This window comes from Eurosta solidaginis, chromosome X (genome assembly GCF_040869045.1).
Source record: "Eurosta solidaginis isolate ZX-2024a chromosome X, ASM4086904v1, whole genome shotgun sequence".
Taxonomy (NCBI): domain Eukaryota; kingdom Metazoa; phylum Arthropoda; class Insecta; order Diptera; family Tephritidae; genus Eurosta; species Eurosta solidaginis.
This window is the reverse complement of record NC_090324.1, coordinates 76,668,497-76,692,018: the sequence shown is the minus strand read 5'-3', so window position 1 is coordinate 76,692,018 and position 23,522 is coordinate 76,668,497. Positions and strand designations below refer to the sequence as shown.

The following is a 23,522-nucleotide window of genomic DNA, read 5'->3' as shown; positions in this document are numbered from 1 at the left end:
ACATCGAAGCGTGCCTAAATTCTCGACCGCTTTGTGACAACACTACAACCGCTGGCGATTTGGAAGTCTTAACTCCTGGTCATTTCATCATTGGTGAACCGCTCAAGTCAATCCCAGAACCTGAGGGTCAAGGGTTCTGTGGAAATTTGTATCAGAGATGGCAGGTAATATCTGCCACAAGACAGCATTTCTGGCGTCGTTGGAGAGACGAGTATCTCGTCAGTTTGCAGCGCCGCACCAAGTGGCATCGTCCTTCACGCAATTTCGAAGAAGGAGATGTTGTAGCTGTATTTAGTGAAACTACTCCCCCCACAAAGTGGATACTCGCTAGGGTAACACGATGTCATCCTGGAGCTGATGGTCGCTTGCGAGTCGTGACAGTAAAGACTGCTAACGGAGAATACGTTCGGCCGATTGCTAAATTATGCCTCCTCCCAACAAAGGCAGATCTATTTTGCGAAGAGAAAGAATCGTCATCATGAAATCAAAAATTTTCAACTTTATTTTTTGCATATCTCCAATATTTTTTTTCTAACTCTGCATTGTAGTCTTAATTTTGAACGTATCTTGCTTATATTTAGATAGTTCAAGGGCGGCGGTATGTTGAGTTCATAATCACGATATTTATAATATTATATTTTAGTTCATAAAGGGTTAATGCGCAAGCATAACAATCATATGTTTGACATTTACTTTATATCTTTTTTCGTTGTTATTACTTACTTACTGACTTATCCTTGCAACTACCGCCAGCAGAATTCATTGCGTTCTAAACCATTTTAATATAAATAAATAAATATTGTTAGTTTATACAATTAATGAATATCGTTTCGAGTCAGCATTCGTTTATTTAATTGGATACTATTGGCCGCTACCCCCATCCATCCCACCGCAGCTGATAAACCGCATCACCATAAACAATTACCAAAAATTACCTTGGGTGGGTCCAACACCGGTTTGGAGACCAAAACTATATCCGCGCAATATACTTATTTTCACAATTTTTTTTGAGTACAACAACAACCACATGACAATCGCCAACTTCAACTGCAAACACCTCCGGACAGAGATACAATTTTTCTTTTCCGCCTTCGGATTATTGTTGTCGAGGTCAACACGGCCTTTTGACACCTCTATGTTGTTGTTGTTGTTGTAGCAATGCTCGACCCACCTAATAGCTGCGACCGATCACAAATTTTCATCAATATCCTCTAACGGGAGTCCAAGGAAACTTGCCGTTTCAAGAGGGGTGGACCATAACGAAAGGGGTGTTAGAGGCGTTGGTTCCACATTACATTTAAAGAGATGGTTGCTGTCATGTGGGGACACATTGCAAGCGGGGCATACATTTTGTATGTCAGGGTTGATTCTGGATAGGTAAGAGTTTAACCTGTTACAGTATTCAGAACGAAGTTGGGCAAGAGTTTCCCTGGGGAGTATGCGTTCCTCTTCCGCGAGTTTTGGATAATTTTCTTTAAGTACTGGATTCACCGGGCAATTCACGGCATAAAGGTCCGACGCCTGTTTATGGAGTTCACCAAGGACCTGCTTGTGTTTTTTCACTTCATACGGCTGGGTTCTCAGGTGCCGTATTTCATCAAAACGCTTACGGAGATGACTCCTTAAGCCCCTAGGCGCTGCTGGTTCATCAATCAGATGTCTGTTGGGATGCCCAGGTTTCTGGGTATTCAACGAGAACTGTTTGGTCAGCATCTCATTTCTCTCCCTGATTGGGAGTATTCTCGCCTCATTATGCAGATGGTGTTCTGGGGACATAAGAAGACAGCCCGTGGCGATTCTGAGAGCAGTATTTTTGCAGGCCTGTAATTTCTTCCAGTGGGTAATTTTTAGGCTTGGCGACCATATGGGTGACTCGTAGCACGTAATCGGCTGGCTAATTGCTTTGTATGTAGTCATGAGCGTTTCTTTATCTTTTCCCCAGGTACTGCCAGCGAGGGACTTGAGGATTTTGTTACGGCTCTGAATTCTCGGAACAATTGCGGCTGCGTGCTCACCAAAATGTAGATCCTGATCAAACGTCACACCCAAGATTTTGGGGTGTAGGAGAGTCGGTAGCGTAGTGCCATCGACGTGGATGTTCAAAATGGTCGACATTTGGGACGTCCATGTTGTAAATAAGGTCGCGGAAGATTTAGTCGGTGATAATGCCAGGTTTCGCGAGGCGAAAAAACTGGAGAGATCAGGGAGGTAGCCGTTTATTTTATTGCATAGCGCATCGATCTTTGGGGCTGGGCCTGTGGCCATTATTGTGCAGTCATCGGCGTAGGAAACGATTGTGACCCTTCCGGTGGTGAAGGTAGCTTAGATATGTAGAAATTAAACAAAAGTGGGGATAGGACACCACCCTGTGGCACCCCTTGTTTAATTCTCCTAGGTTTTGATGTTTCGTTTCTAAATTGCACCGATGCCTGCCGACCACCCAGATAATTTGCGGTCCACCTTTTAAGACATGGGGGAAGGGTAGACCCTTCCAGGTCTTGCAGTAACGAGCCATAGTTGGCCGTATCAAAAGCTTTTGATAGGTCTAGCGCTACGAGTACTGTTCTATGGTGGGGGCATTGATTTAAACCGCAATTTATCTGGGTGCTAATGGCATTTAGCGCAGTGGTAGTGCTATGGAGTTTTCTGAAGCCATACTGATGAGGGGCTAGCTGCAAATTTGCTTGGAAATAAGGGAGCAAAATGGCTTCAAGCGTCTTTGCCACTGGCGATAGGAGAGATATCGGACGGTACGACTCACCTATGTTAGCTGGTTTCCCACGCTTTAGTAGCGGGACCACCTTGGCCATTTTCCATTTCTCGGGTATGACAAAGGTGGAAAGAGACAGGTTGAAGACATGCGCTAAATATTTGAAACCCTCTTTCCCTAGGCTTTTAAGCATCGGCATGGCTATGCCGTCTGGGCCCACTGCTTTGGATGGTTTAGCACGACCAATGGCGCCCTCAACCTCTTTAGCGGTGATGGTGATTGGTGACGCGCTGAATTTGTGTTTATGTGCGTGTCTATTGGCTCTCCGTCTATCTTTGTCGACCGTAGGATGCATTATATATTGTCGGCAGAAAGCGCTCGCGCATATTTTCGCATCCGGCAGCACTTTGTCGCCAAAGGCGACGGAAACTTTGTCTTTGTGCTTAGTCGGATTCGATAGGGACTTTACGGTGGACCAAAGTTTACCCACACCGCACATAGGTAGGTTTTAAGGTTTTATGCGGCCAAAATTATTTTAACTGCTAGAACTATTCTAAATGACATAATTGGTAATAAAAATCAACTTTCTGTTAAAATTTTAAATATATATTACAGAAAATACCTTATTATGTACAGTTGCGATCAATAAAATATTAGCGAAATTCTAAATGCTAATAAAAATTAACTTCCTGTTATAGTTTTAAATATTTATAATTTATTTTAAATACTATTGTTATTCATTACTCCAGATCCTCATTGTCCGAGGATTCTGATAAAGCGGAGTCAAGTTTAGTGTCTAAAAGCATATCAAAATTGTCCGGGGAAAGCGATTTAGACACTTTCTTTTTCCTTCTTTGTTTTGTACTTACACTGCTAATGAGAGGATCAGAGCTCAATAATAGTCTATTATATATGTCGCGGTTACACTGCTCGCGGGAAAATTTTCTTGCGTAATCTTCGCGGTACTTGCGAAAGTGCTTATTATTATTAATTGGGGGTTCTCAGAAAATCTATGGCTGGTGTTTCCATCATTTGTATTACCGTAGTTGGGCTTGGGCATGTCAATGAGTAACCCGGTCTCATTTTTAAATCTGTCTTGGATTTTTTTTAGCGGCCACTTCCAAGTCTTTTTCTTCAGCGGTTTTTCTCTGTCTGTATTTTTTAACTTTTAATTTATAGGCCAAGTGCAAAAAACTCTCAAAAATTCTGATTCTGGCATGCAGCACAGATATTCCGAAGTCCAAGGTTTCAGGATTAACATCATATTTTTTGCTTAGATCGTTAAAGTCTTTTGATGTGGCTTTACAAATAAAGCATTGATTGGTTGACTTAGTGTCCGTTGCAACATTACAAACCTTGCCATCAATCATAGTCATCTTGCAAATGTGCTTGTAGGTAAATTTATTTCCATTTATTTCGATTTTGGTAGGAGTCAAATTTTTTACCGATTCTTCCACGTATTTGATTTCTTCTTTGGTCACATCATAGTTTTCTTTCAGAATCTTATCGGCCGACAAAACCGAGGGGATTATGGAAAACGATTCTCCCAAATAACTGTTTTGTTATTTTTGCCATAATATATTTGTAAAGGGACAAATGAGCTCAAAAATATATTGGCATCCGAGTCGGCAGGATTTTAAAACTTTTGTTTATATCTGACTTGCTGGGATCCATCACATCCCCATTTGTTTATAATAATTAAAGTTTTTCTTTGCTCTTCGCTAATAGTTACAAGTACTTCCACTAAGTACATTGAAAGGCGCATAAGAGTTGTCAATAAGACTTTGCAAAGTGCTTTCTGCATACAGACTCGTCACTTTTATGAGTTGTTCAGGCGGATAGCATTCTTTTTTGGCATCTAATAATTTGTCGTAGCATGGATAAACTGACTTATTTGTCTCGCGTATGATTTCGTATTGCTGTCGTGTAAGGTCGGCCTCTATAAACATCGCCAACGCTTCTTGAGGCTTTAGTATGTTGGGTTTACCGAGTTCACTTTTGTACTTCTGTGCGATTGTTGGTGATTTTGTGATTTCCTTAAGGATTTCGGATGCGTTTCGAAGTCCCTTAGTTCTCAAAGTTGACTGAGCAGCATAAATTAAAATGGAATTCTCTGCGGCCGAGCGAATCACTTCAGGTTTGCGACGCTTGCTTCTATCACTTGACTCTATAAATGATCTTGAAGGGCGACCGGGACGATTTTGGTCTTGGATAGGGATTTCAAATGTCCCATTAAGCCATGAATGGTTTAGTTTTATGAATCTGTCTTCTTTTCTATGTGCTTCAGACCATTTTTGCCTCATGGCAGTCTTGAAGTAATTAATATTTACCTTTAGTTGTTCTATATTTTCCTCTGTGTCACCATAAGACGAAAGCAGGTAATTTTCCAAATAGGCCAATTTTTCATCCATTGTTGATAATTTCTGGCTTTGCATTTTTCCGTAGAGAAATTGACGGGTAACTAATTTTTTTCCAGATGAACCAGGGGAATCTTCGATGAAAATGAAAAATGTGTTTGAACATTTTTTCAATGTATGTTTTTTTACCCCAGCCACACCTGTCCGCAGCTGATTTTCATCAGAACCATAAGAAAAGACTACCCACTATTAAAATGCATAAAAATTTTGAGGCGATCTGAGGCGATAATATAACTAAAATGCTTTTGAATTAAAAAATAAACAATATTTTTTCAAGAAAACGCAATATGCTTAAAAGCCTCAAAATGGTGGGTCTTTTATTATGCTAGGTTGACGATTTCTTCAATAAATAATGATATTTACCTGAAGCACTCGAATCCATGTTGTTTACTTTGATAACTGTCTTAAAACTAAAAATATTGACGTTTAAAAATTGGGTTACTTAAAATACGTAAAAAATAAAAAATCTAAAAAGTGGGAGAATAATAAGTTTCGACTAGCGGCAGGGGCACCCCGGTTGTCTATAAAAGCCGAGAAGACCGGTTTATTATCGCCCGGTCTATTATAAACGTAGAGCGATTTTGGATTTTGTATTTGCACCAATTTTAAAAATTTCAATTTTGGCCGCATAACTTCGTAAAATCTACCTATGTGCACCGGTAGAGAGGTTACAACCTCTTAGGTGCTCCTCCCATTTCGCCCGCTTGTGTTCATCCACAAGCAATATGATGCGTTGGTTTATATCCCTTATTTGGGGGTCGCCTGGATCAAGCTGTCTTATAAGGTCACGTTCTCTCGCTAAGTTGGCGGCCTCCGCCGGGAAGTGGGGCCGGATTTCGGGAATTCTCCCGGCGCGAATGAAACGTGCCGAGGCGGATTCAATGACCTTACGGAAGGCACGCTCCCCTTGGCGGGCATCAGTCGGGATAGGGAGGGCAGCAAAGCGGTTGTCTGTAAAGGATTTATATTCTTCCCACTTTCCTTTTTTGAAGTTTATGAAAGTGCGTTTTTCAGTGACGATGAAGTCGGCGGTACGCTCGAGCGAAATAAGTATGGGCAGGTGGTCGGATGCCAATGTTACCATCGGCTGCCAGTTGACGAGTTCTGCGCTCACGATTGAGATATCTGGCGAGCTGTGATAGCTTCCTACAATACGTGTGGGGGCGTCTCCGTTTATTGTGCAGAACGTCGTTTCTTCTATTTGATCCGCCAACTATAACATCTCTACGGTTACCTTGCGGGCAGCTGTTACCAAAAAAACCCCTGGTACGCCGGGTGGCGTCACCTTCGCCGTCTCTGACACCGTGGAGGGCGCCGCCTCCAAATTGTGGCCATTTTTAATAGAAAATTTATTACCAGGCTAACGTGGTGGCCTTCTTCGCCAGATTTGGTAAAACATTAAAAAACAGCTTTTCTCTTTACAAATTAAGTTTTATTAATTAACTTCTTAAGTTCACACACGAACTTGGAGAAACGTCTTTCAATTGAAGTTGCCGAAAATATAATGATGGCGGTGAAACATGAAAATGCCGATGTCACTCTTGGCACTCGTTATTTTCATGTTTCACCCCACATATATCGTATTCTCTCTTACATGCTATATTTCAATGGCTGAGAATATATTACAATCTAGTTTTCCTTTTTGTTTTACGTTATTCACAATAAAATACGTCATTGTGAGCGACACTAATGCGATGTTGCCAGATGAAAGAAAGCTAATTTGGGGGATTTTATCCTTACATCACCCTTTTTGGGGAAAAGAAGAATTGACAAGTGATCAATTTTGTCACATTCTTCTTTGGCCATAACTTATAAAAATTGTTGCGAACAAACGAATATATATTTATATCCCCTTTTTAATTCGTTGGTTCGGAACCATTTTTATTAACAATTGAAAAAAGATTTTATACATCGAATAGTTAAATTTTAGTTACATTTTTATAGTTCATCGTAACTTAAATAAAAGGTATAAATATTAATAATATTTTAATTTACGTCAAAATATGCTGGATGTTTTTTTGTAAATATTTGTGTGTTACATATTCAATTTAAAGTTTTACATTTTGTATTACATATTAAATATGTATTTTTGTGTTACGGACAATTTTATAAAAAGGTTTTTTTTTTTGAATATACAAAATTTGTGTTATTTTCTCCTTTTGCCTTTTGTTTTAACAGTTTTTAAGCCTTTGTGGCTGCTTAAATGCTAATAGGAAAATTTTGGATTTGTTTTTCAATCAAATTTAAAGTGAAAGTATTGGAGTAATGTTAATTTACTTTACTTAGGCGGTTTTTATGTACCACTTTTTCTTTGTTTTTAACTTCATCGAATAGTTACATTAGGTTCGTTAATTTTAGTTATAATAAAAGGAACTTGATAAATATTTTCGTGCTTATGAAGTGGTTCTTTTTGTAAAAGTACTTTATCTCCGATTTTTACAACTAAAGGTCGTGCCGTTTTATCGTACAGATTTTTACTTTGTAATTTATTTTTATTAATCAGATTTTGTGCCATTTTGTGCGTTTTCTGCATCCTAAACTTAACTTCTTTGGCATAGTTTTCGACATTATAGATCGGGTCAAGTTTTTCTTTTGTTAATTCATTAGGCAAAGTTGCCTTTTTCCCAAAAACTAACTCGTAAGGTGAAAATTGATTGTCGAAAACTGTTACTCGTAGTGTTGTGTAGGAAAGTAAAGTATTTTAAATAAACATCCCAATCAGAAAAAGTGTCTTTTAGATATGCACGTAAGTATTCATTAAAAACTCTATGATTACGTTCAATCGTGCCAACAGTTTCATGATGGTATGCAGTTGAAAAATTATGTTCGAATAATTCATTTTTAAATTCAGTACCTAAATCTGATTTTATGGCATTCATTGTGCCGTAAGTTAAAATGAATCCTTCAAAAATAGCATTTCAGGCCAATCAGTCTCTCGTCGTTTCTTCTTAAGACGTTTGAGCCGCTGATTGAACTGTACCTACGGGAAAGGATACCTCGGGGGTTTCTGTAGGTTTCACAGCATGCGTACTGCAAGAGCAGATCTACGGAAACGGCTCTCCATTCGATTGTAAAGCAAATAGAGGGGTCCCTAGAGCACAAAGAGTATGCTCTGGGTGCCTTTCTAGACATCGAGGGAGCTTTTAACAATGTCTTACCGGGGGCAATCGAAAGAGATCTGGTGGGTTTAGGAGTCGAGGCGACTCTGGTTGAATTTATTAGCAAACTTCTATGCGGCAGAATTGTCGCAGCGGAGTTGGGAGGGGCCATAATTAAGCGGAAGGTGTGCAGGGGCACGCCACAGGGGGGTGTCCTATCCCCTCTCCTCTGGGTTGTGGTAGTCAACGAGCTTCTTGTGGAGCTGGAAGCCAATGGTTGTCGGGTGGTAGCCTATGCAGATGACCTCGCTATCCTAGTCAGAGGCAAATTTCTGGGCACCCTGCGCGATGTTCTGCAGGGCTACCTGGATACTGTGGCTAGGTGGGCTGAATCATGTGGATTGGCGGTCAACCCGGGAAAAACGGAATTGGTCCTTTTCACAAGGAGATATAAGATGCCCGATTTCAGAACTCCCTCGATTGGAGGGGTACCGTTGGTACTTTCTGATAGGGTTAAATATTTGGGGATTGTTTTGGACAAGAAACTGTCCTGGAGACCCAATGTGGAAGATCGGGCAAGGAAGGCCGACATTGCCTTGTACTGCTGCAGAGGAGCTATCGGAAAGAGATGGGGACTCTCGCCAAGAATAGTACACTGGCTTTATGAGATGGTGGTCAAACCGATTCTGCTATATGGGGTGCTGGTCTGGTGGAAAGCACTGGACACGGCGAGCACCCCCAAAATGTTTGTGTCAGTGCAACGGACGGCGCTGATCGGTATCAGTGGCGCTCTCAGAACAACACCTACCTTGGCACTGAACGTCATGCTGAACATATACCCAGGAGATATTGCGGGAAAGGCGGCCGCGGTTGGTCAGGCTTCGTGATATGGGATATAGACTTTCTGACCGCGGACACTCTAGCCTTCTTACCAGTTTCGACTTCATCCCGGACAGAACGGACTACTGTATGCCGATAACTGCTCCCTATACAACCTTCACCCCAGTTATTCCAGAGAGAGGATTGGGGAAGAGGAATTATCTGGGGCATGGGACCGGTTAACTTGTTCACGGATGGGTCAAGGCTGGATGGAAAGGTTGGTGGGGGGGTCTTTTGTCAAGAGCTAAATTTAAGCCGCAAGTTTAAGTTGGCTGATCACTGCAGTGTATTCCAAGCGGAAATTGTTGCGATTAAGGATGCGGTGGATGGAATGCTATCCAGTGCTACCACGGTTAGGGAATTTAACATCTACTCTGATAGCCAAGCGGCTATCAAGGCCTTGAGCTCAACTACAGTGCGGTCGAGGGTGGTCTGGGAGTGCCTGACCTCGCTTGCGATTGCATCGAATTATTTTACAATTAAGATTATCTGGGTCCCGGGCCATAGTGATATCCCGGGTAACTGTCAAGCGGATCTCTTAGCCCGCATCGGTACAACTGAACCGGATGAAGATGGCTGTAGGGATTTCGCGATCCCGCTGGCCACCTGTGGATTGCTCCTCCATAGCTGGGCCTCGAATCAGCTCAGCAAACGTTGGGCGGATACCACGTCTTGCAGGGTAGCAAGATCTTTCTGGCCAAAAGTGGATGGCAGGAGGTCTGCTGAAATAATTGGGTTCACTAAGGCTCACCTATCAATGGTCATTAGGGTTTTGACAGGGCACTGTCCCATGGGTATCCATGCGGTACGTCTTAATATACTGGAAACTCCATCCTGCTGCAGCTGTATCTCCATACATGATGAGGTGGAATCACCAAATCACTTTATGCTTGATTGCCCAGCTTTTGCCAGAACTAGGCGAAAGTACTTCGGTCGCGACTCACTTGGATCTCCCGAGGATATATCCAAAGTTGAGATCGGTATCATTCGGAGCTTTATCGTTGCTACCCAACGATTCTCTAAGTAGCTAGATCTAAGTCACCGTTATTTTTGGTGTATGTGGTATCACAACGGACCTTCGTGTTGTCCAAGTGAGCTATCCTTATCAGGGCAGCTACCACCTAACCTATCCTATCCTATCCTATATCTTTGATTATTGTTACCGTTATAGTTACTATTATATGAAAATGAACTATTATTTCTATAACCAGTATAGCCGCGGTTTGGGTAAAAACCTCGATAACTACCACGTGGATTTCTGAATGTACTGTTACCACGTGATCGAAAAGCTAGAACCTGACGTTCAGTTACTTCGTTGTTTTGTTCTACAATCAATTTTGCTACTACGTCTTTCGGATCAGTAAATGCTGTTGAGGCTAAAATGGTTTTTACTAAATTTGATTTTGCATTTAAACGACAGACGTTAACAGTTTGTTCGACTGCCATTTCATGAGCTTTCGCTTTAAGGATCCCTTCAATAATAAGAGACCGCTCAAGTGAGTCAGCTAAATCTTCAACTTTTTTTGCAAAATCTGTATAATTGTTACCGTTAACGTGCAACGCTGCAATTCTCCCTGCTACAACTTTCGAGTTGTCCGGTTTGATCCTATTACGTAGAGCTGTTTTAATATCATTGACTGAAGTTACTTATGTTGGTATTGCTTCACGGGCTTTACCCTCTAATTTTGATTTTAAGAACGCTATAAAAGTATCATCTAAATCTGCAGTAGCGAATTGTTCCAGTAATGCAATTTTGTCTATAAAAGAATCAAGTGCTAGAGGATCACCACTGTAGTTTTCTCTAATAGAATTAGCACATGTGTTAATGAAAATTCTCTTTTCCTCAGGTGTTGCCATGATTTGATCGTTAAGATCTGGAGCTGAATTAGCAGAAGGTAAGGCCACGTTTGTACTATTTGGATCGTTAAGATCTGATTTTAAAGTAGAAGAAGTTAAAGTTAATATTTCACTATTTGAATCGTTAAGATTTGAAACTAAATTAGAAGTTAAATTTTTACTTGAAGAATCTTCGACGCCTAGGAAATCTGCTGACAACGATTATTTATTTTGCCTGCTCGGTGACTTTTTCGGTCGAAGATGAACCTAAACTTTCATAGCTTGAGGCTGATTTATCGGAATCGGATTCTGAATCTGAAGTTTTTTGCACTTGCTTGCCACTTCTAAGGTTGTACATATGTAGTTATCAGAATAGCACGAATAATTCAGTTCGAATTATGAAATTAATGAAGTACTTATTTGAATGTCTAAATTTATATTTGAAGTTGAATTGTTGAGGAAAAAGAGAGAAGAAAAAATCTATCAAAAGTGATTGATTTTAAAATGGCTCAAAAGTATGTGTATTAATTGGTAAAATTCTCAAAATGTATTCACGGACGCACCGCTTTATTCAAAAAATCTCAATTTGTTTTTCTTTGTTTTTAACTTCATCGAAAATAGTTACATTAGGTTCGTTAATTTTAGTTATAATAAAAGGAACTTGATAAATATTTTCGTGCTTATTAAGTGGTTCTTTTTGTAAAAGTACTTTATCTCCGATTTTTACAACTAAAGGTCGTGCCGTTTTATCGTACAGATTTTTACTTTGTAATTTATTTTTATTAATCAGATTTTGTGCCATTTTGTGCGTTTTCTGCATCCTAAACTTAACTTCTTTGGCATAGTTTTCGACATTATAGATCGGGTCAATTTTTTCTTTTGTTAATTCATTAGGCAAAGTTGCCTTTTTCCCAAAAACTAACTCGTAAGGTGAAAATTGATTGTCGAAAACTGTGCTACTCGTAGTATTGTGTAGGAAAGTAAAGTATTTTAAATAAACATCCCAATCAGAAAAAGTGTCTTTTAGATATGCACGTAAGTATTCATTAAAAACTCTATGGTAACGTTCAATCGTGCCAACAGTTTCATGATGGTATGCATTTGAAAAATTATGTTGAATATTTAAAAGCTTTGTTAATTCTTCGAATAATTCATTTTTAAATTCAGTACCTAAATGTGATTTTATGGCATTCATTGTGCCGTAAGTTAAAATGAATCCTTCAAAAATAGCTGAAACGATTGTTTTTGCCGATTTGTTTGGCACAGCGACTGTTGCCAGGTATTTAGTCATGTCGCAAATCATGGTAAGTGCGAACTTGTTACCATATTTGGACTCAGGTAGGGGTGCTATTGTGTCAATTACTAGTATATCGAATGGTTTACAAGGAGTTGGTGTTAAAACAAGTTTTTCTTTTGTTTTAGGTTTAACCTTGTTTAAAAGACAATCTTTACAATTTTTGATATATTTCGATATATCACGAGTCAGGTTCTTCCAATAAAATTTTGTTCGCAATTTTGCGTAAAGTCTTCATTCGGCAATGTCCACCAGAAATGGGATCATTATGGTAAATTTTCATAAGTTTTAATTTTGTATCCTCATCTGTTACTGTCTCCACTGGATCTGTTAGTATAATTTCTAATGATTTTAAAATTTTATTTCCAATATTTTTGAAATTTGTAATAGTATAATGTTCGAACAAAATATCGTTTTTAGGCCATTCAATTTTCTTAATTTTGCGTTTGCCGGCTTCTGATTCAAGCCTCGAAAGTAATTTCTCTAAAGTCATTATTTCGTTAACAAGCTCAAAACTAAGTTACTCGAGTTTCTTATGTTTAATATGCGCAAAAATTCTTAAATTTGTTGTTTTATTATTTTTATCGTAGGTAATTGCAGATCTTATTTCTGGAACTTTTTTTCGAAAAATTAAATGAAATTTTAAATTAAATTAAGTTGTTTTTCATCGTTTTTGTCTGTTTTCCTATGTAAATTTTTGTCGTTTGCCTTTTTTGTCATTGCCCTTGTCTGTACTGCCAAAATTTGTTTGTTAGCTTCTTTAATCTCATCGATTGTAATGTGCGATAGTGCATCAGCACCAACGTTTGATTTACCCTTTATGTAAACTATAGTAAAGTTATATTCTGCTAACTCTGATCTTATTCTTGAAAGTTTTGAAGATGGGTCTTTCATATTGAATAAGTATACTAGAGGTCTATGGTCTGATTTTACAATGAAATGGGTGCCATAAACGTATGGTCGAAATTGTTTGATTGCAAAGTAAATAGCTAAAAGTTCTAATTCTATAATGGGTTTTTTCTGTTCGGCTTTATTAAATGCTTTAGAAGCGAAACAAATTGGTAAATCACTACCCTGTTGTTCTTGACTCAAAATAGCGCCACATTCAGTTGTGGAAGCATCAACGGTAATAATGAATTGTTTAGTAAAATCTGGATATTGAAGTAATTTTGGTGAAAGTAACGCTGATTTCAAAGATAAAAATGATCTTTCGCACTCTACATCCCATACAAATTCAACTCTTTTTCTGCTTAATCGATTTAGAGGCGCTGCCAGAGACGCAGAATTAGGTATAAACCGTCTATCATAGTTTTCAAACGCTACGAATCGTCGTACCGCGTCTTTGTCAGTCGGTTTTGTATACTTTTTAATTGCGTTTATTTTAGAGTCGTCTGGCAACAAACCTTTGGCTGAACATTTGTGACCTAAAAATGTAACTTCCGGTCGTAAAAAGTTGCATTTATTTGGGTTAAGTTTGAGATTGAAAGATCTACAAGTATCGAAGACTTTTGAAAGATTTTTAATGTGGTGTGCTTCACTACACCCTATGGCGATAATATCGTCGACGTACAAAAATGCGACGTTGGGTGGTATACCCGAAAAAGCTATTGTCATCATTCGTGAGAATGAATTTGGTGCTATATTTAAGCCGAATGGAAGCACTTTCCATCTAAATGCGCCACGGTCAGTGCTGAAAGACGTAATGTCACGAGAGTCAGGATGCAAGGGGATTTGATGAAATCCTGAAAAAAGATCTAATGTGGAAAAATATTTTGCCCTGCCAAGATTGACTAAAATATCGTCAACTCTAGCTAGTGGAAATTTATCAGCAATGAGTTTTTTGTTTACTGCGCGAAAATCTACGCACATACGATAAGCTTTTTGACCATTTGTATCTTTATTTGGGACTACAATCAAAGGACTATTGTAAATCGAATAACTGGGTTCAATCAAATCATTGTCTAACAATTCATTTACTTGGCGATTTATTTCTTCGCGTTGAGAGTATGGCAATCTATAGTTTTCGTTGTCTGTCAATCTTAATTTTTGCTCGTAGAAGTTATTTAAAGTCATTTTGTCCGTGTCAAGAGCGAAAATGTCGGCATAATCTATGCAAAGGTCAAGTAATTTACTTGGAGCATGTTGAGGTATTTGATTTTTTAAAATTGAAATTAGTCTTTTCGTACGTTTGTCTTCTGTTTCTGTCTTGTTAATTGTATAAACATTGTAGTTTGAAAGTTTTTCTGTTGGAATGCTGTTAATTTTCACATAATTTATATCATCCGTGGTATTTATGGCTTAATTATTGGGTTACTGGAATTAACAATGCACCTAGCTGTGAAAACACCTATTTCAATTTCCTGCGAGTCCACGAAAAGTGGCTCGGGTGAATCTCCTAAATCAAAAATTCTGAATATTTCACATCTTGGAGGAATGATACAACTGTCGCTTTCTGTTCCGTGCAGGATTGGTATCGCAACTTTTTCATTACCTACCCAAAAGGAAATTCTATTTCTTTCATAATTAATAATGCATTTGTTAATTTTCAGAAAATCTTTACCCAGTATGCCATCGGATGGAATATTAGAGTCTTCATTTACTACATGTAAAGTATGTTTAATAGAAAAGTTAGAAAAATTTAAATTTGCTGTAATTTTACCTAAGGTAGAAACAGAATTAGAAGTGACACTGGTGTTGTTAATAATGTCGTTCGTATTTAAGGAAATATTTCTGTCTAAACATGATATCTTTATTAAAGAAATGTCCGCTTGAGTGTCTACTAGGAAAGAACAAAATGTTTGTGACTCGTTAAGTTGCAATTCAATGAAATCAGAGTAATTTAAATTTAAACAGTATATGGCTATTGGTGAGGGAAGTTCGCTTACTCGCTTAATTCGTCCTCCCTCAGTGTTCGCTCCTGAGGGGCGCTGGCGTTTAAAGCGCGAACGTTTGCGTTTCGACCTCTACCATTTGAAGATCTTGAGTTGTTGCTTCTATTGTTACTATTATTTGTATTAGAATTGGAATTTGTATTTGGACGCGTATTATTACTGTTGTTATTCTGGTATCTATTTCCGTTATAATTCCTATATCTTTGGGGGCTAAGATACTTGGCTTGGATATCATGTGGTTTCAGGCTCTGGATCAGGGACTGATTTCAGTCTTAGACCGGCCATAGTGACGAATGTCACGCGTGATTAGTTTTCACGTCCTGCACGAGGTGTCCCTGCTTCTACTGATAATGGCGGATCTAGAGAGGACAACTCGATAAAACCCGCACCCCCTGAGTCATTGTGCCGAGCTCAGGGGAGGGAGGACTCTTTAAGAGTCAAGATTGGTACACAACGGTGACGAACTGGACTGTTTTAGGGCTTTGATTTGACATTAAATTTGGACTTGATGACTTTGGGCTGGTAGGTGCGGTATTCTGCCACTTTAGTAGGTCGGGGTGAAACCCTACAGAAATGGCTGGTAGGCTAATGCTGCACCTGCCCACGTCCCGTTAAAACCGTGGCGGGCCTCAAGGTACGTTCCGGCTCCGTCGCCGTTAAGTTGGTGGTGTAGGTGCGGTTGAAGATTTCCCGCTTCGCGTCCGGTCTGGCTCTGAACGCATTACTCATAAGGTAATGCGTCAACCCTCGCGTGGCCTCCCTGCGTAGCATAGATAACCACGAGACCGTTAAAGGGCGACTACACAATCGGCTCCGGATAGCGGCCTTGAGGGGGACTTTTTTTTTTAGAATGGACAAGACTAATACGAATCCGCCAAGGATGGGGTGCGGAAGAAGAGCGCTTTTGATGGAAATCCGTCAAATCAATCTTCAGCACTCTAAGGCGGCTTCCGCAAATTTGTTGCTCTGCCTTGAAAAAGGCGGAGTGTATATAGTCCTTGTCCAGGAGCCGTGGCTGAGTAGTAACGGCAGTAAGATTTCTGGATTAAGGACTGGAAAATTCAACACCTTGATGCATGGGGAGGCAAGTAGGCCTGGATCCTGTGTGCTTCTTAAAAAAGAGATTAAAGCTTTTATTCTCTCTAATTTCAGCAATGCTGACGTAACCACGGTCTGCCTCGAGCGAGGAAGTAATGAAATGTGGGTGGTCTCAGCGTACATGCCCCACGGGGACGTAGAGGGACCACCACCTGCGATACTGGGTGAAATCACCGCTGAAGCAAGGCGGAGAGGTGTTGCCGTGATCATCGGTGCCGATGCTAATGCCCATCATAGCATTTGGGGAAGCTCGGATACCAACACTAGAGGTGAGTCTTTATTTACTTGTATTGTAGATGAGGGACTTTGTATATGTAATAGGGGGAATGACCCGACTTTTATTACTGCGGTAAGGGAGGAGGTCCTGGACTTCACCCTGGTTAGTAGAGAACTGGAAGGTCGGATATCTGGATGGAGGGTTCTCAACGAGCACTCCTTCTCTGATCACCGATATATTCAGTTCTCAGTGAACGAATAACGTCCCGGTAAAATATCTTTTAGGAACTCTAAAAGTACTAACTGGGACTTGTATTGTAGGAAACTGGGAGAGCTACTGCCTGCGGTGCCTATCATTAGTTCGGGCCTGTCCGAATTTGAGATAGACGTTCTGGTGGAAAACTTCACCTCGGCAAGGAATAGTGCCTTTCAGCTGTCCTGCCCATTGAAAACTTACAGGGGGAAGGGCAAGCCGCCCTGGTGGTCGGATTCTCTTGACGACCTAAGAGCGTCCAGTCGGCGGCTCTTCAACAGAGCCAGGAGGAGTAAATTACCCTCGGACTGGGAGCTCTATAAGGTGAGTCTGGGGATTTATAAATATGAAATAAGGATAGCCAAGCGAGATGCATGGCGAAGCTTCTGCGAAAACGTAGAAGGCTGCAATGAATCCGCGAGATTTAGAAAAATACTCTCTAGGAACCCCGCTCCTCTGGGGTATCTGAGAGATGATGGTGGGGACTGGTCGATGAGTAGCGAGGAGTCCCAAAGGCTTTTACTGGACAATCATTTTCCCGATGTCCCAGTTGCGCAGGGATCTTCACCTGCATGGTCGGCGGTCGTTGGCCATGCAGAAGTGCCTGCCATTCCAATACGGGAAAGTCAAATAACCTGGGCTATAGGGTTGTTCAAGCCCTATAAGTCTCCGGGCCCGGATGGAATCATTCCTGCGCAGCTTCAAAGGTCTTTGGGGATTTCCTGCCGCTGGTTGGCCATCATATATACTAACTGCCTCAGGCTTAACTATATCCCGTAGTCTTGGCACACGGTTAGGGTTATTTTCATTCCGAAGGCCGGCAGAAGCTCTCATGTATCACCTAAGGATTTCAGGCCAATCAGTCTCTCGTCGTTTCTTCTTAAGACGTTTGAGCGGTTGATTGACCTGTACCTACGGGAAAGGATATCTCTGGGGTTACTGTCGGCTTCACAGCATGCGTACTGCAAGGGCAGATCGACGGAAACGGCTCTCCATTCGATTGTAAAGCAAATAGAGGGGTCCCTAGAACACAAAGAGTATGCTCTGGGTGCCTTTCTAGACATCGATGGAGCTTTTAACAATGTCTTACCGGGTGCAATCGAAAGAGCTCTGGTGGGTTTAGGAGTCGAGGCGACTCTGGTTGAATTTATTAGCAAACTTCTATGCGGCAGAATTGTCGCAGCGGAGTTGGGAGGGGCCATAATTAAGCGGAAGGTGTGCAGGGGCACGCCACAGGGGGGTGTCCTATCCCCTCTCCTCTGGGTTGTGGTAGTCAACGAGCTTCTTGTGGAGCTGGAAGCCAATGGTTGTCGGGTGGTAGCCTATGCAGATGACCTCGCTATCCTAGTCAGAGGCAAATTTCTGGGCACCCTGCGCGATGTTCTGCAGGGCTACCTGGATACTGTGGCTAGGTGGGCTGAATCATGTGGATTGGCGGTCAACCCGGGAAAAACGGAATTGGTCCTTTTCACAAGGAGATATAAGATGCCCGATTTCAGAACTCCCTCGATTGGAGGGGTACCGTTGGTACTTTCTGATAGGGTTAAATATTTGGGGATTGTTTTGGACAAGAAACTGTCCTGGAGACCCAATGTGGAAGATCGGGCAAGGAAGGCCGACATTGCCTTGTACTGCTGCAGAGGAGCTATCGGAAAGAGATGGGGACTCTCGCCAAGAATAGTACACTGGCTTTATGAGATGGTGGTCAAACCGATTCTGCTATATGGGGTGCTGGTCTGGTGGAAAGCACTGGACACGGCGAGCACCCCCAAAATGTTAGTGTCAGTGCAACGGACGGCGCTGATCGGTATCGGTCGCGGTGGCGCTCTCAGAACAACACCTACCTTGGCACTGAACGTCATGCTGAACATATACCCAGGAGATATTGCGGGAAAGGCGGCCGCGGTTGGTCAGGCTTCGTGATATGGGATATAGACTTTCTGACCGCGGACACTCTAGCCTTCTTACCAGTTTCGACTTCATCCCGGACAGAACGGACTACTGTATGCCGATAACTGCTCCCTATACAACCTTCACCCCAGTTATTCCAGAGAGAGGATTGGGGAAGAGGAATTATCTGGGGCATGGGACCGGTTAACTTGTTCACGGATGGGTCAAGGCTGGATGGAAAGGTTGGTGTCAAGAGCTAAATTTAAGCCGCAAGTTTAAGTTGGCTGATCACTGCAGTGTATTCCAAGCGGAAATTGTTGCGATTAAGGATGCGGTGGATGGAATGCTATCCAGTGCTACCACGGTTAGGGAATTTAACATCTACTCTGATAGCCAAGCGGCTATCAAGGCCTTGAGCTCAACTACAGTGCGGTCGAGGGTGGTCTGGGAGTGCCTGACCTCGCTTGCGATTGCATCGAATTATTTTACAATTAAGATTATCTGGGTCCCGGGCCATAGTGATATCCCGGGTAACTGTCAAGCGGATCTCTTAGCCCGCATCGGTACAACTGAACCGGATGAAGATGGCTGTAGGGATTTCGCGATCCCGCTGGCCACCTGTGGATTGCTCCTCCATAGCTGGGCCTCGAATCAGCTCAGCAAACGTTGGGCGGATACCACGTCTTGCAGGGTAGCAAGATCTTTCTGGCCAAAAGTGGATGGCAGGAGGTCTGCTGAAATAATTGGGTTCACTAAGGCTCACCTATCAATGGTCATTAGGGTTTTGACAGGGCACTGTCCCATGGGTATCCATGCGGTACGTCTTAATATACTGGAAACTCCATCCTGCTGCAGCTGTATCTCCATACATGATGAGGTGGAATCACCAAATCACTTTATGCTTGATTGCCCAGCTTTTGCCAGAACTAGGCGAAAGTACTTCGGTCGCGACTCACTTGGATCTCCCGAGGATATATCCAAAGTTGAGATCGGTATCATTCGGAGCTTTATCGTTGCTACCCAACGATTCTCTAAGTAGCTAGATCTAAGTCACCGTTATTTTTGGTGTATGTGGTATCACAACGGACCTTCGTGTTGTCCAAGTGAGCTATCCTTATCAGGGCAGCTACCACCTAACCTATCCTATCCTATCCTATATCTTTGATTATTGTTACCGTTATAGTTACTATTATATGAAAATGAACTATTATTTCTATAACCAGTATAGCCGCGGTTTGGGTAAAAACCTCGATAACTACCACGTGGATTTCTGAATGTACTGTTACCACGTGATCGAAAAGCTAGAACCTGACGTTCAGTTACTTCGTTGTTTTGTTCTACAATCAATTTTGCTACTACGTCTTTCGGATCAGTAAATGCTGTTGAGGCTAAAATGGTTTTTACTAAATTTGATTTTGCATTTAAACGACAGACGTTAACAGTTTGTTCGACTGCCATTTCATGAGCTTTCGCTTTAAGGATCCCTTCAATAATAAGAGACCGCTCAAGTGAGTCAGCTAAATCTTCAACTTTTTTTGCAAAATCTGTATAATTGTTACCGTTAACGTGCAACGCTGCAATTCTCCCTGCTACAACTTTCGAGTTGTCCGGTTTGATCCTATTACGTAGAGCTGTTTTAATATCATTGACTGAAGTTACTTATGTTGGTATTGCTTCACGGGCTTTACCCTCTAATTTTGATTTTAAGAACGCTATAAAAGTATCATTTAAATCTGCAGTAGCGAATTGTTCCAGTAATGCAATTTTGTCTATAAAAGAATCAAGTGCTAGAGGATCACCACTGTAGTTTTCTCTAATAGAATTAGCACATGTGTTAATGAAAATTCTCTTTTCCTCAGGTGTTGCCATGATTTGATCGTTAAGATCTGGAGCTGAATTAGCAGAAGGTAAGGCCACGTTTGTACTATTTGGATCGTTAAGATCTGATTTTAAAGTAGAAGAAGTTAAAGTTAATATTTCACTATTTGAATCGTTAAGATTTGAAACTAAATTAGAAGTTAAATTTTTACTTGAAGAATCTTCGACGCCTAGGAAATCTGCTGACAACGATTATTTATTTTGCCTGCTCGGTGACTTTTTCGGTCGAAGATGAACCTAAACTTTCATAGCTTGAGGCTGATTTATCGGAATCGGATTCTGAATCTGAAGTTTTTTGCACTTGCTTGCCACTTCTAAGGTTGTACATATGTAGTTATCAGAATAGCACGAATAATTCAGTTCGAATTATGAAATTAATGAAGTACTTATTTGAATGTCTAAATTTATATTTGAAGTTGAATTGTTGAGGAAAAAGAGAGAAGAAAAAATCTATCAAAAGTGATTGATTTTAAAATGGCTCAAAAGTATGTGTATTAATTGGTAAAATTCTCAAAATGTATTCACGGACGCACCGCTTTATTCAAAAAATCTCAATTTGTTTTTCTTTGTTTTTAACTTCATCGAAAATAGTTACATTAGGTTCGTTAATTTTAGTTATAATAAAAGGAACTTGATAAATATTTTCGTGCTTATTAAGTGGTTCTTTTTGTAAAAGTACTTTATCTCCGATTTTTACAACTAAAGGTCGTGCCGTTTTATCGTACAGATTTTTACTTTGTAATTTATTTTTATTAATCAGATTTTGTGCCATTTTGTGCGTTTTCTGCATCCTAAACTTAACTTCTTTGGCATAGTTTTCGACATTATAGATCGGGTCAATTTTTTCTTTTGTTAATTCATTAGGCAAAGTTGCCTTTTTCCCAAAAACTAACTCGTAAGGTGAAAATTGATTGTCGAAAACTGTGCTACTCGTAGTATTGTGTAGGAAAGTAAAGTATTTTAAATAAACATCCCAATCAGAAAAAGTGTCTTTTAGATATGCACGTAAGTATTCATTAAAAACTCTATGGTAACGTTCAATCGTGCCAACAGTTTCATGATGGTATGCATTTGAAAAATTATGTTGAATATTTAAAAGCTTTGTTAATTCTTCGAATAATTCATTTTTAAATTCAGTACCTAAATGTGATTTTATGGCATTCATTGTGCCGTAAGTTAAAATGAATCCTTCAAAAATAGCTGAAACGATTGTTTTTGCCGATTTGTTTGGCACAGCGACTGTTGCCAGGTATTTAGTCATGTCGCAAATCATGGTAAGTGCGAACTTGTTACCATATTTGGACTCAGGTAGGGGTGCTATTGTGTCAATTACTAGTATATCGAATGGTTTACAAGGAGTTGGTGTTAAAACAAGTTTTTCTTTTGTTTTAGGTTTAACCTTGTTTAAAAGACAATCTTTACAATTTTTGATATATTTCGATATATCACGAGTCAGGTTCTTCCAATAAAATTTTGTTCGCAATTTTGCGTAAAGTCTTCATTCGGCAATGTCCACCAGAAATGGGATCATTATGGTAAATTTTCATAAGTTTTAATTTTGTATCCTCATCTGTTACTGTCTCCACTGGATCTGTTAGTATAATTTCTAATGATTTTAAAATTTTATTTCCAATATTTTTGAAATTTGTAATAGTATAATGTTCGAACAAAATATCGTTTTTAGGCCATTCAATTTTCTTAATTTTGCGTTTGCCGGCTTCTGATTCAAGCCTCGAAAGTAATTTCTCTAAAGTCATTATTTCGTTAACAAGCTCAAAACTAAGTAACTCGAGTTTCTTATGTTTAATATGCGCAAAAATTCTTAAATTTGTTGTTTTATTATTTTTATCGTAGGTAATTGCAGATCTTATTCGTGGAACTTTTTTCGAAAAATTAAATGAAAATTTGTCGTAGACATGTAAAGTAAGTTGTTTTTCATCGTTTTTGTCTGTTTTCCTATGTAAATTTTTGTCGTTTGCCTTTTTCGTCATTGCCCTTGTCTGTACTGCCAAAATTTGTTTGTTAGCTTCTTTAATCTCATCGATTGTAATGCGCGATAGTGCATCAGCACCAACGTTTGATTTACCCTTTATGTAAACTATAGTAAAGTTATATTCTGCTAACTCTGATCTTATTCTTGAAAGTTTTGAAGATGGGTCTTTCATATTGAATAAGTATACTAGAGGTCTATGGTCTGATTTTACAATGAAATGGGTGCCTTAAACGTATGGTCGAAATTGCTTGATTGCAAAGTAAATAGCTAAAAGTTCTAATTCTATAATGGGTTTTTTCTGTTCGGCTTTATTAAATGCTTTAGAAGCGAAACAAATTGGTAAATCACTACCCTGTTGTTCTTGACTCAAAATAGCTCCACATCCAGTTGTGGAAGCATCAACGGTAATAATGAATTGTTTAGTAAAATCTGGATATTGAAGTAATTTTGGTGAAAGTAACGCTGCTTTCAAAGATAAAAATGATCTTTCGCACTCTACATCCCATACAAATTCAACTCTTTTTCTGCTTAATCGATTTAGAGGCGCTGCCAGAGACTCAAAATTAGGTATAAACCGTCTGTCATAGTTTGCAAACGCGACGAATCGTCGTACCGCGTCTTTGTCAGTCGGTTTTGTATACTTTTTAATTGCGTTTATTTTAGAGTCGTCTGGCAACAAACCTTTGGCTGAACATATGTGACCTAAAAATGTAACTTCCGGTCGTAAAAAGTTGCATTTATTTGGGTTAAGTTTGAGATTGAAAGATCTACAAGTATCGAAGACTTCTGAAAGATTTTTAATGTGGTGTGCTTCACTACACCCTATGACGATAATATCGTCGACGTACAAAAATGCGACGTTGGGTGGTATACCCGAAAAAGCTATTGTCATCATTCGTGAGAATGAATTTGGTGCTATATTTAAGCCGAATGGAAGCACTTTCCATCTAAATGCGCCATTGAAATTAGTTTTTTCGTACTTTGTCTTCTGTTTCTGTCTTGTTAATTATATAAACATTGTAGTTTGAAAGTTTTTCTGTTCGAATGCTGTTACTTTTAACATACTTTA

The 23,522-nt window shown here is 39.9% G+C and overlaps 1 protein-coding gene across 10 annotated transcripts in view; it reads right to left on the bottom strand.

The window, feature by feature from the left end:
• Positions 1–23,522, bottom strand: part of LOC137234260 (probable serine/threonine-protein kinase DDB_G0272254) — a 390,295-nt gene that overhangs the window by 255,029 nt on the left and 111,744 nt on the right. Inside the window, exons 2-3 of one of the 10 annotated variants that reach the window (XM_067757864.1) lie at positions 5,491–5,537; positions 4,314–5,201 (exon numbers count right to left, since the gene is read on the bottom strand). The exons of the other annotated variants lie outside the window; for them this stretch is intronic. Of the exons in view, the coding sequence (XP_067613965.1) occupies positions 4,432–5,201; positions 5,491–5,509 (789 nt within the window). The 5' untranslated portion in view covers positions 5,510–5,537 and the 3' untranslated portion in view covers positions 4,314–4,431. Of the gene's footprint in view, positions 1–4,313; positions 5,202–5,490; positions 5,538–23,522 lie in introns of those variants that run through there. 10 annotated transcript variants of the gene reach the window in all.